The sequence below is a fragment of the Chlorocebus sabaeus genome, chromosome 7, assembly GCF_047675955.1.
Source record: "Chlorocebus sabaeus isolate Y175 chromosome 7, mChlSab1.0.hap1, whole genome shotgun sequence".
NCBI lineage: Eukaryota > Metazoa > Chordata > Mammalia > Primates > Cercopithecidae > Chlorocebus > Chlorocebus sabaeus.
Genome location: NC_132910.1, coordinates 12,873,849 through 12,887,814, shown reverse-complemented (window position 1 = coordinate 12,887,814; position 13,966 = coordinate 12,873,849). Strand labels below are relative to the sequence as shown.

The 13,966-nt window shown below is 39.8% G+C and overlaps 1 protein-coding gene and 1 pseudogene across 10 annotated transcripts in view; one reads left to right on the top strand and one right to left on the bottom strand.

Moving 5' to 3' along the window:
- The window catches only part of AASDH (aminoadipate-semialdehyde dehydrogenase), a 44,182-nt gene that overhangs the window by 18,122 nt on the left and 12,094 nt on the right, over positions 1-13,966 (bottom strand). For 9 of the 10 annotated variants that reach the window (XM_007998637.3, XM_007998633.3, XM_007998630.3 and 6 more), the window contains one exon: positions 9,025-9,217. The exons of the other annotated variant lie outside the window; for it this stretch is intronic. In XM_007998637.3, the coding sequence (XP_007996828.3) occupies positions 9,025-9,217 (193 nt within the window). The remainder of the gene's footprint in view (positions 1-9,024; positions 9,218-13,966) is intronic. 10 annotated transcript variants of the gene reach the window in all.
- On the top strand, positions 145-1,546 carry LOC119621083 (large ribosomal subunit protein eL8 pseudogene; annotated as a pseudogene).

The following is a 13,966-nucleotide window of genomic DNA, read 5'->3' as shown; positions in this document are numbered from 1 at the left end:
AGGCCCAAGTCATCATCCCACCTCAGCCTCCTGAACAGCTGGGACTACAGGCACATACCACCACAACTAGCTGATTTTTAAAATTTTTTGTACAGATAGAGCCTGTGTTGCCTAAGCTGGTCTTGGACTCCTGGGCTCAAGCAATCCTCCCACCTTGGCCTCCCAAAGCACTAGGATTACAGGCGTGAGAGCCAACTGGCCCAACATTATCTTCCTAATGTGGATATCACTTATGCTTTAGAAAAAAACTCAAGCAAAAATATTACTTATATTTCATCATACAGTTCATACAAAAAGGTTTAAGGATAAAAAGGACAAAATCTATAAAATCAATTTACCTTTCCTTTCTTGCTCTGTATAAAAAGTATACAAAAGGGTTTAAAAACGTGCCTAAGTAGCTCTCTCCTCCCGCCATCCAAGATGTCGAAAGAAAAGAAGGCCAAGGTAAAGAAGGTGGCTCCGGCCCCTGCTGTCGTGAAGAAGCAGGAGGCCAAGAAAGTGGTGAATCCCCTGTTTGAAAAAAGGCCTAAGAATTTCGGCACTGGACAGGACATCCAGCCCAAAAGAGACCTCACCCGCTTTGTGAAATGGCCCCGCTCTATCAGGTTGCAGCAGCAGACAGCCATCCTCTATAAGCAGCTGAAAGTGCCTCCTGTGATTAACCAGTTCACCCAGGCCCTGGACCAACAAACAGCCACTCAGCTGCTTAAACTGGCCCACAAGTACAGACCAGAGACAAAGCAAGAAAAGAAGCAGAGGCTGTTGGCCTGGGCCAAGAAGAAAGCTGCTGGCAAAGCGGACGTCCCCACTAAGAGACCACCTGTCCTTCCAGCAGGAGTTAACACCGTCACCACCTTGGTGGAGAACAAGAAAGTTCAGCGGGTGGTGACTGCACACAACGTGGATCCCATCGAGTTAGTTGTCTTCTTGCCGGCCCTGTTGTCGTAAAACGGGAGTCCCTTAGTGCATTATCAAGGGGAAGGCAAGACTGGGATGTCTAGTCCACAGGAAGACCTGTACCACTGTCGCCTTCACACAGGTTAACTTGGAAGACAAAGGCGTTTTGGCTAAGCTAGTGGAAGCTATCAGGACCAATTACAACGACAGACACGATGAGATCCGCCGTCAGTGGTGTGGCAATGTCCTAGTTCCCAAGTCTGTGGCTCACATCGCCAAGCTCGAAAAGGCAAACGCTAAAGAACTTGCCACTAAACTGGGTTAAATGTACACTGCTGAGTTTTCTGTACATAAAAATAATTAATACAAATTTTCCTTAAAAAATGTGCCTAAGTAAAACAATAATGAATAAAGATTGATAACAAAAGCTTTATTGAGGTATAACTGACATATAATAAATGATTTTAAGTATACAATTTAATATATTTTGATAGACATATATACTAGCAAAACCATCACCACAATCAAAATAATGAACATAACTGTCTTAGTGGATTCAGATTACTATAACAAAAATACTGTATACTAGGTAAGAAATGTAGTGCTCACAGTTCTGAAGATAGGGAAGTCCAAGATCAAGGTATGGGCAGACTTACTGTCTGGTGAACACTCTACTTCACAGATGGTACCTTATTGTGTTCTCGCATGGTAGAAGGAACCAACAAGCAACCTCAGGCATCTTTTATAAGAGCACTAATCTCATTCATGAGGTTCCCACCCTCGTGACATAGTCATCTCCTGAAGGCCCCACATCTTAACAACAGATTGGGGATTAGATTTCAACATATGAATTCTGGAGAGACATAAACATTCAGATGACAGCAATATTCATCACTCCCAAAATTACCTGTGTACCACTATAAGTCTCCTCTCCAACTGGATCCCTTATCCAGACAACCACTGATCTATTTTCTGTCACTATAGATCAGAATAATCTTGTATAATTCCATTAATATAAATTATATATAAAATTATGAATAGAAATTATATATTCCATTTATATAAATGGAATCATAAAATACGTAGCCTGTTTTGGCCTGGCTTCTTTCACCCAACATAATAGATACAATTCATCTCTGCTGCTGAGTGTATCAACAGTTTTATTCCTTTTTATTGCTAAGTAGTATTCTATAGTACGGATCAGGACTGGGTTTCACTGTTCCATATAAAATTTAGGATCAACTTACTCATTTCTAACAAAAAAGCCTATTGGATTTTGCTAGAAAGTGTGTTTAATTTACAGATCAATTTGGGAAGAAATGCAATCTCAACAATATTAAAACTTCTAATCTATAAAGACAAAATATTATTTAGGTCTCTAATTTCTATCAACAATATTTTATAGTTTTCAGTGTACTAATCTTGCTCTTTAGCTTTATTCCTACTTTATTGTTTTTGATGCTAGTGTAAATATTAATTTCATTTTTAGATTTTTCTTTAATACATATACATATAAATATATATGTACAAATATATATATAGAAATACAATTGATTTTTATATATTGATCTTCAATCCCCTAACCTGACTAAACTTTATTATTTCTAGCAGTCCTCCTCACCACCCCCACCCTCCTACAAGATTTTCTACATACAGGATCACACCAACTGCATATAGAGAGAGCTGTACTTCCTCCTGTCCAACGTTAAGTACCTTTAATTTTTTTCCTTCTTGCCTTATTGTACTGGCAAGAACCACCAGAATGTTGAAGTGGCAAAGGCAAACTTGCTTGCCTTGTTCCCAATCTTAGGGTCAAAGCACTCAGTCTTTTATCAAGTATGGTGTCATATCACCTGTAGTTCTATTGTAGGTGCCCTTCTTCATATTGGGTAAGTTCCCTTCTATTTCTAGTTTGTTAGGAGCTTTTTAAAAAATTATAAATGGGTGTTAGATTTTGTCAAATCCTTTCTCTGCATCTATTAAGATAGGTATGTGCTTTTTGTTCATTATTCTTTACGTAGTATATATCATCAATAGATTTTTGGATGTTAAACCAAACATGCATTCCTGGGATAAATCCCAAATGGTCACCTTTAAATTTACTGAGATTTGTTTTGTGGCTTAGCATATGACTTATCCTATGAAATGTGCTTAAAAAGAATTCTGCAATCATTGGATAGAGTGCTCTATATATGGCATTTAGTTGATAATGCTGTTCAAGTCTTTGATATTAGCTGATTTCTGTCTAGTTTTTCAATCAATTATTGAAAGTGGGGTGTTAAAATCTCCAACCATTGAGTTGTCTATTTATGTTTTCAATTTTATCCATTTTTGTTTCATGTATTTGGAAGCTAGTTTTAGGTGGATATACATGTATAATTGTTACATCTTATTGATATAACAATGTATTTACTGATGCACTGACAATCTTATCCTTATAAAATTGTCATTGTTGCTTGGTTTTGGTCTTGGTTTTGTTTTTGTTTTTGTTTTTTTTTGCTAGTACATTTCTTTGCTAGTAACCTGCCTGGACTAAATCCATGAAGTCTGTCTCCCCTCATATATGTGGCCACTGATGTTGCTGCTTAGTTGTTTATTAAAAAATATATGTTCTTCTTTTTATTTTTTGTGAGATGGAGTTTCGCTCTTGTTGCCCAGAATGAAGTGCAGTGGCGCAATCTCAGCTCACCACAACATCCACCTCCAGCCTCCCGGGTTCAAGTGATTCTCCTGCCTCAGCCTCCTGAGTAGCTGGGATTATAGCCACCCGCCACAATGCGTGGCTAATTTTTTTGTATTTTTTTAGTAGAGACGGGGTTTCACCATGTTGGACAGGCTTGTCTCAAACTCCTAACTTCAGATGATACTCCCACCTGGGCCTCCTAGATTGCTGGGATTATAGGCGTGAACCACTGTGCCCGGCCTTATGTTCTTTTATTTATTTATTTATTTATTTATTTTTGAGACGGAGTCTCACTCTGTCTCCCAGGCTGGAGTGCAGTGGCACTACCTTGGCTAATTTCAATCTCGACCACCCGGGTCCAAGCGATTCTCTTGCCTCAGCCTCCTGAGTAGCTCCGAGTAGCATAACCTCAGCCAGGAACATGCTTATCCCACCACCACTGCAATCTCAGGCTAGAAGAGCTGTTGACCTCTCAGGCTAAGGAGCTGCAGGCCTCCCTACTGGCCTACTTCAAGATCATCATTTCCACAGATGCTGCAGCTGGTCATGGGCATTACTGACTATTACAAATTAAGTGAGCCCCTTCAAACAGACAGAATCTGTGTGTTGACTGAATTGGGGTGGGGATGATAGGAGCAGGCCCATACCAGAATGCCACGAAGTTCCACTATTTTTACACAAAATTCAGCAGTTTTCAAAAACAAACATTTCTAAGATTGCTATATGTCTTTGGTTGATTTCCAAATGTTGAAGTACTTGTTTGTTTTTTTTTCCATTTTGTCCAGCTTTATAGTTGCTTTTTTTGGGGAAGATAATCTGTTAATCTCTTCACTTGGCCAGAGCCAAAAGTCACATGGGAATAAAGATTTTTAAATTGTTTCTCTCAATAAAATCCATATGGAGTTGTAAAAGACAACTTGAATTTTAATTCAGAAAAATGATTTAAGGTCATGGCTTGTCAAAACATATACATAGTAGAATGACTCTACACCCTCATAGGTACTTAAGTCCCAGTTAAGATTCTGGTTTTTAGTATGAAATTATGATAGCAACACTATAAGGCATCCTAAATCATGCTCTTAACTGTTATGCCAAGAGGTTTATCATAATGAAAATCTCTTGTCAAAATAAGGGCTAAAATGGTCCTGGCTCTTCATTTTCACTAAGCCAGATTTCAATGTTGTGGCCTAATTTCTGGTGTTAAGGATAATATCAACTTTGAAATCAACAAATAAATGCACATCTATGAATACTCAGCAAAATAAAAAAATGGAGGCCGGATGCGGTGACTCACGCCTATAATCCCAACATTCTGGAAGGCCAAGGAGTGCAGATCACTTGAGGTCAGGAGTTCGAGACCAGCCTAGCCATGCTGAAACCCTGTCTCTACTAAAAATACAAAAATTAGCAGGGTGTGGTGGCACTCACCAGTATTCCTAGCTACTCAGGAGGCTGAGGCAGGAGAATCACTTGAACCCAGGAGGTAGAGGCTGCAGTGAGCCAAGATCACACCACTGCATTCCAGCCTGCATGACAGAGGAAGATTCCATCTCAAAAAAATAAAAAATGAAAAATAAAAAAATGGAAATACTTTTCAGATACTCATAAACTGAAATGATAAATTGAGGGGCAGAATATAAGTCAATATCCTTTGCTAGTAAATCATTCTAGATGTACAAAAATGAGACTTAGCAGATAATAGAAAAAATAGGGAATGTTAAAGTTTCTTCCAAGTTTATTAAGGAAAAACTCAGGAAAAATAGAAAACATTATTATGCTGACACGTTCCTAGGTATCAACCTAATATTTTACTCTAAAATGTTTTACTTTTAGACCTTGCCTGGTGGCTCATGCCTGTAATCCTAGCACTTTAGGAGGCTGAGGCAGGAGGATTGCTTGAACCCAGGAGTTCAAGACTAGCCTGGGCAACACAGGGAGACCCTGTCTCTACAAAAGATTTAAAAAATTAGCCAGGCATGATGATATGCACCTGTGGTCCCAGCTACTCAGGAGGCTGAGGTGGGAGGATCACTTGAGCCCCAGATGTCAAGGCTGCAGTGAGCCGTAAGTGTGCCACTGTGCTCCAGCCTGGGTTGACAAAGCAAGACCCTGTCTCAAAAAAAAAAAAGTTTTAAAGGGCATCAAGTTTAAATAATACAACTTTGTTATCCAGAGTATGTAAATAAAAAATGTCCAAATATATTTCAGGTTTGTGATAAACCAAAAATCAATCCTTTCTTTCCCAAGAAACTCCTTAATTCCTGAAACAAATAAAAGAGGTCTTTAATTTCCTCCAAAACTTAGTCCATTTCACTTTGGGGGCCTTTTTCTCCCACAGTAACTCAAGATATTCTATTCTTTTCAATTTTCAAAGCTTTAGTAGCATGTGTTTGACAGTTTTTTTTGTTTGTTCATTGGTTTGTTTTAGACTGAGTCTCGCTCTGTTGTCCAGGCTGGAATACAGTGGTGTGATCTTGGCTCACTGCAACCTCCACCTCCTGGATTCAAGAGATTCCCCTGCCTCAGCCTCCTGAGTAGCTGGCATTACAGGTGTGCACCACCATGCCCGGCTAATTTTTGTATTTTTAGTAGAGATGGGGTTTTGCCATGTTGGCCAGGCTGGTCTTGAACTCCTGACCTCAGGTGATCCTTGGCCTTTCAAAGTGCTGGGATTACAGGCGTGAGCCACGCCTGGCCTTGACAGCTTTTAAGAGCCCTGCTTCGTGTCCAATTAGGTCTGGGTAAGGTTTTTATTTGTAAATAAAATATATATAAGGACCACTTTAGTAAATAAAAAAGTGTATATTATATTAAAGCAAAAATCCTTGATGACTTATATATCATTTGAAAGAAACTGGACTTAGGAAAGAAAAGATGAACCCTGACAACACAGCTAAAATTCAGAATAAGAAAACGCATGTACCTTACACAAAAGAAAGGACAGCCTGTCAGCTTCTATACTGCTGCTCCTTACTCAAACCAAGTCAAATGTGATCCACTGATATTCCCAATAACTATTGTGAGATAAATAAAATCACCATGAAACTATATGCAAAATTTGTCATGTTCTTGGAAAAGAGTAAGTTTCTATCAGTTTCTCAGAAAAATTTGATCCCAAAAAGGTTAAAAACAACTGCTAAAGTAAATTTATCTGAGATAGTGCTAAAACATCAAACAAGGGGATGAGATTTAAAGAGGTAGAATTCACTGACCTGACATAGAAGCAAAGTCTCCTTCCCTTTTAGTAACTATCAGTCAAATCTGTCAAGGAACTTGGCAAACATCCCCTGAAAAATATGCTCTTTGAATTTTACAGGTAAATAAAACAGTTATAGTAAAATCTTACCCAGATCCACAGAATTCATGGAATGTGACTAACAGATGAGAATTTATATCCCTTCACACCCAACAAGCCACACTGCTATACTCAGTTCATATCTATACATGAATTAGGATGAAAAACACATTGCCTTAAAAAAGTTCAAAGTATCAAATTTTGTTTTTGTAGCAGAAATTTAATATCCTCTCAATTATTGTTACCCTGGATAAAAACCTGATAATTTTAGTTTATCAAAATAGAAAGTGGAAGCTGGGCGTGGTGGCTCACATCTGTAATCCCAGGACTCTGGGAGTCCAAGGCGGGCAGATTAAGGAGTTTGAGGCCAGGAGGCCAGGAGTTCAAGACCAGCCTGGCCATCATCGCAAAATGCTGTCTCCATTACAAATACAAAAATTAGCTGGGCATGGTGGTACATGCCTGTAATCCCAGCTACTCAAGAGGCCAAGGCATGAGAATCTCTTAAGCCTGGGAGACAGAGATTGCAGTGAGCTGAGGTCGCACCAGTATACTCCAGGCTGGGCGACAAGAGTAAGACTCTGTCTCGATTAAAAAAAAAAAAAAAAAGACAATGGAAACTAATAATTAAGATGCACATATGCACATAGGTACATGAATATAACACACCATATTCTGAATGTTTGTGTCTCCCCCTCAAATTCATATGTTGAAATCCTAACTCTCAGGCCAGGTGCGGTGGCTCATGCCTGTAATCCCAGAACTCTGGAGGCAGAGGCAGAAGGATCACTTGAGGCCAGGAGTGAGATCAGCGGGGCCAACATGGTGAAACCCTGTCTCTACCAAAAATACAAAAATTAGCCTGGCGTGGTGGCGGTCGCCTGTAATCCCAGCTACTCGGGGAGACTGAGGCACAAGAATCGCCTGAACTCAGGGGGTAGAGTGAGCCAAGATCACGCCACTTCACTCCAGTCTGGGCAACACAGCAAGACTCTGTTGAAAGAAACAGAGAGAGAAAGTGACAAAGGGAAGAGAAAGAGAGAGGGAGGGAGGGAGGGAGGGAGGAAGGAAGGAAGGAAGGAAGGAAGGAAGGAAGGGAGGGAGGGAGGGAGGGAGGGAGGGAGGGAGGGAGGGAAGGAAGGAACGCTAAATTTCAGGGCAATGGTATTAGGAGGTAGGGCCTTTATGAAGTGATTAGGTCATGTAGGCAGAGACCTCATGAATGAGATTAGTGACCTTATAAAACCCTTTCCATCATGTGAGGACCCAGTGAAAAGACTGCAGTCTAATGAATCAGTGAGTGGGCCCCTCGTGAGAGATCAAATCTCCTGATGACTTAATCTTACTTCCCACCTCCAGAACTGTAAGAAATAAATGTCTGTTGTTTATAATCTACTCAGTTTATGGTATTTTGTTACAGCAGCCTGAATGGACTCACACACACAATCAGGAACTATGCTACACTGTCTCATTTAATTCTATTTGAGATGGGTATTATTTCCATTTACAGATAAAACCTAAGGCTCATGGCAGTTGAACACTTAACAAAGATATTTACATATTATGATATGCATATAATATTGCTAATTCTCTAGTACCTTTAGCTACTTACACTGTAGTAACTTAAGGCTTGTGTACCAGTCATATACTTGTGTACCTGCATGACCTAATCACCAGTCAGATACACATTTAATAACATTTTAAAGGGCCAAATTTCAAAAACACTTGTTTCTGTAGGTTAATGTAAAGTATACTGATATAAAAATAAGAAAATCTATATTCCTAACTCGATTATAATTTAATGTACTTATACTAGTTTTTCATGAGAAACACAACATACATAGATTTTAAGACAGAAGAGGCAGCCTATCCTTCTCAAATCCAACAAATCTGAGTCAAAGTCAAGGTCCTCTAGTTATTATAGTATGCACAAAATACATAATAAAATAATTTTCTAGGCAGAATTCACTTATCTTTTTTCATTTTCAAATAAACAAAAAAAAAGTCACATCATGAGGAGGTAACCCCTGATAACCTAACCAGATTATATTAATCCATTATAAAGAACTACAGGAATACAAAATATTCTTTAAAACACTTGAAATATTGAAAAATGATAAACAAAACATTCACTGCTACTAAAATGTACCTGCAAAACAGTCACTCTATGATGGGAAAAGAGAACACTGGCTAATTTTGATGGGAGCAACTTGATGGAAGTTGGTACAATAAGCAGAGAGGCACCACTTGATAGAGCAAGAAATATTTCCACAACAGAAGGATCAAAGGTCAGAGGTGAAGCCAGAAACAAAACATCTTCTTGTGTGATGTCAAAAAGTACCCTAAGGCAAAACAGAATGCAGTTATAAGAAACGTCAAACATTTAGTAAGCACATATCCTAAAAAAGTGTTCATGTGTTTATGATTATCAAGTTTCTGAATGTTGGCCAGATATTATTCTTCTCTCTTAAATTAGGCAAAATAGTGCTATCAAAATTCAAGAAATCTTCTTCATAAAAGAAAGAATTAACAGCCATTTAAAGCAATATCCATGTTTTACCAGACATATTTTATCATCTGTGATGACTTTTGATGTGTCAACTTGGTTTGATTGAACTACTGCCCCCAGAATTCCCTCTCTAGTATGTTTCCCGTTAGGGAAGGAGACAAGGGATATTCTCTTGAGAGCTGAGGAACAGAAGGGAGGCTGCTGCTTAGCAGCACACATGCCTTCTTCAAGCAGTTATTCAATCAAACCCTATAGTCCCTAATCAGCTGATTTACTTAATCAAAAGTGAGATTATCCAGGGTTGGCTGAATTTACTTGGAAGGCCTTTGGAAGAGGTTTTAGGTCTTCTCTGAAGAAGAGATCCAAACAGCAGCTGGGTCTGCAATTAATCTCCCTTCCCTCCAATCTGATTTCACCTGGGACAGTCTCATGGCCACGGGATTCCAGCCTGCTTGTGATCACCCCTTCCTAACTGATCCCTATGGACTTTAGACTTGCTTAGCCAGCCCCCACAACTGTGTAAACCAATTTCTTATAATGAATCCCTGATCTAACTCCTGGTTCTGCTCCTCTGGCAGAATCCTTATTCTGTCATACTTATTCAATGATGCTTAACAGAGACTTCCGACTCCCCTTTCTATTTGGCATTTTCTTTCAGTATCTGAACAAAAAGCAGAATAAGAATATATGTGGTTAGGATCTTATAGAGCATGGATAGTCACTGTTGAGCCTATGACACTATTTCAATTTGAACACACAAACACCAATACATCTAAAAGCATCTTAATTTCAAAAGAGCTTCAAATATGGTATAAACATTTTAAAAATTATAACCATGTATATGGTGTCTCAGGTAAAATAAAAACTCACTGTATGTTAAAGGTGTAGGTGCCGAAAGGCTGTGATACCTTTCCTCCCCATCATAAGGCTCACAGCCAACACTCTTATAAACAAAAGACAGTTTAACAACAGAAAAGCATGACAAATTAATTTAATCAAAGTTTTATGAAACATGGGAGGCTTCAGAATGAAGACCCAAAGACCCAAGTGAAAAGCGTCCATTTTAATGCTTAGATTCAATAGAGTGGACTGCTGTGTAGAAATGTGATTACACAAAAAGGGAATGAGTAATAAACTGAGTGGGAAAATCCAGCAAGGCCTGTCCTTTTAAATTCCTGGCTTCTCTGCGTGGCATTTCTTCCTCCCATGTATAGGGCAGGACCCTTTCTGGAATGAGTCTTATGTTCTACTTTCAGACAAGGTAAGTAAGAGCAATTTCTTTACAGCCAGCTCTTACATATAAAGGTTAGATTAATATTTCTATATTTCTAGATTTTTTTTTTTTTTTTGAGAAAAGTCTCGCTCTGTCACCTAAGCTGGAGTACAGTGGCGTGATCTCGGCTCGCTGCAATCTCTGCCTCCTGGGTTCGAGCGATTCTCCTGCCTCAGCTTCCCGAGTAGCTGGGACTACAGGCATGTGCCACCACGCCTGGCTAATTTTTTTGAATGTTTAGTAGAGACTGGGTTTCAACCATGTTGATCAGGCTGGTCTCAAACTCCTGACCTCAAACGATCCACCCACCTCAGCCTCCCAAAGTGCTGGGATTACAGGCGTGAGCCACCATGCCCGGCCTCTAGGTTTTAAGACTATCTTTGAGGGAGAGGGTTCGGTTACTACGGCCTGCCTTGGGGAGAAAGGGAAGCAAGAGAAAGAAGGGCAGAAGGTCAGAAAGAGACTTTACTTCTGAAGTCCTTCCAATGTCCTTCAGCTCAAAGTACTCAGCATGCCAAAGTGCCATACATTGGGGTATCATTTTCTCAGCCCAACAAAGGCTACCCTCAAACTCCAAGTTTTAGAGGAATTATTCTTCACATATATTGTCTAGCTTCCTACTTAGGTATTCAAACTTTCTAAAAGGCTTCCAGCAAAGCTTAAATTCTGAGAATATTTTTAGTTTTTCAATTCTATGAACAAAAATGGGCAAGGTTACGCATGCATAGAGGATGAATGCTCCATGTAGTTCATTTCAAGAAAGCAGCTCAAGATGCATTCAATATAAGAAAAGTTGAAAAAAAAGAAGAGACAGATTTTAAAGGAAGAAAAAAAGTGGAACACAACAAACATTTAAACATATTACTTGTGAAGCTTAGGTTGGGTATCTAATATATTGTTCCTCATTTTCCCAACCACCACATGAGGCAGGTGTGATTATGTGAGAACCTAACTCAGAACCCAAGTTGGTATGAAGATTATTCTAAGGTAAAGACATTTGAGGCTAGGCGCAGTGGCTCATGCTTGTAATCCCAGCACTTTGGGAGGCCAAGGCGGGCAGATACCTGAGGTCAGGAGTTCGAGACCAGCCTGGCCAAGACAGTGAAACCCTGTCTCTACTAAAGCTATAAAAATTGGCCAGGTATGGTGGCGTGTGTGGGGGGAAAAGAAAGAGAGATCAGATTGTTACTTGTCTATGTAGAAAGGAGTAGACATAAGAGACTCCATTTGGTTCTGTAATAAGAAAAATTCTTCTGCCATTGAGATGCTGTTAATCTGTAACCCTACCCCCAACCCTGTCCTTGCAGGAGACATGTGCTGTGGTGACTCAAGGTTTAATGGATTTGGAGCTGTGCAGGATGTGCTTTGTTACACAAGTGCCTGAAGGCAGTAAGTTTGTTAAAAGTCATCACCATTCTCTTAATCTCAAGTACCCAAGGACACAAACACTGCGGAAAGCTGCAGGGACCTCTGCCTAGGGAAGCTAGGTATTGTCCAAGGTTTCTCCCCATGTGATAGTCTGAAATATGGCCTCGTGGGAAGGGAAAGACCTGATCGTCCCCAGCCCGACACCCGTGAAGGGTGAAGGGTCTGTGCTGAGGAGGATTAGTAAAAGAGGAAAGAAGGCCTCTTGGCAGTTGAGATAGAGAAAAGCATCTGTCTCCTGCCCATCCCTGGGTAATGGAACCTCTCGGTGTAAAACCCGATTGTGTGTTCTATTTACTGAGATAGGAGAAAACCGCCTTAGGGCTGGAGGTGGGACGTGCTAGTGGCAATGCTGCTCTTTATGCACTGAAAAGGTTTATGGAGATGCTTGCATATGCACATCAAGGCACAGCACTTTTCCTTAAACTTATTCATGTCAGAGATCTTTATTCATATGTCTTTCTGCTGATATTCATATGTCTTCTCCCTACTATGACCCTATTGTCCTGCCACTTTCCCTTTTTCTAAAAGATGGTAAAGATAATTATCAATAAATACTGAGGGAACTCAGAGACCGGTGCCGGCGTGGGTCCTCTGTATGCTGAGCACCGGTCCCCTGGGCCCACTTTCCTTTCTCTATACTTTGTCTCTGTGTCTCTTTCTTTTCTCAAGTCTCTCGTTCCACCTGACAAGAAAAGCCCACAGGTGTGGAGGGGCAGGCCACCCCTTCAGTGCGCCTGTAGTGGGAGGCTGAGGCAGAAGAATAGCTTGAACCTGGGAGGCAGAGGTTGCAGTGAGCTGAGACTGCATTGCTGCATTCCAGCCTGGGCGACAGTGAGTCTCTGTCTCAAAAGAAAAAAAAAAAAAAGAGGACATTTGAGACTCAACAAATGCAGAAGAAACCTTCTTGGAGCTTCCCTTATCTGACTAAAAACAGAAACTTCTGGCAAATGAGGGTGCCATAAACTTCTTCTTCAGAGTAGTTTTTACTCCCAGGAAGACCAAGGGTAAACCTACCATAAATCCCCTCTCTGAAGACAGTGTTATGGCTGTGAAGAAGACAGAAAGACCACTGCACCTGCATACCCAAGTATTATCACAAACTTTCTTATCTCCTGTTTATTTTCCTGAAAACCCATTTGTCTTTCCAAAACAATTTATTTGTTCTTCCTATGAACAAAGAAATTTTATGAACAAATAAATTTACAAATACATTTAAATGAACTTAATAAAATGCAATTCCATTTCTTTTGTAAACTGCTATATGCATAGGAATAAACTTTTTTTCTTAATCTGTTTTTTGTCAGTTTAATTCTGTCAGATACTGCGTCACAGATGGTAGAGGAAAAGTTCTCCACCCCCATTTTAAAATGAAGAAAACTGAAGTTCATGAAGGTTACGTAACTTATGCAAAGTCAAAAAAACAACTAATTTTTAAATGTTTAAAAAATAGTTATCCTTATCCAAGCCTTAAAATTAATCCCCTGATTTGAAAGATCTATCTAAATTAGACCTCAAAATTTCCATAAATGAAACCTAGTCCTTCCCTTTCTGCAGCTATCATACTCTGTGGAGGTAGTGCTGCCTCTTACCAACATCCACAAGAAAACTCAGCGTTGTCTTTTTTTTTTAAAGACAGAGTCTTGCTCTGTCACCCAAGCTGGAGTGCAGGGTCTTGCAGTTGCCCAAGTTCAATCACAGTTTACTGCAGCCTCAAACTCCTAGGCTCAGCAATCTTCCTGCTTTGGCCACTGGAGTAGCTAAGACTACAGACTTGTGCCACCACGCCCAGCTAGCACTGTCTTGTTAATAGGTTATTCTGGTAATATTTGGGGAGCTAGCAACGGAGATAAGATTGTTCTAATATGTGTCTGAAATTTAGTA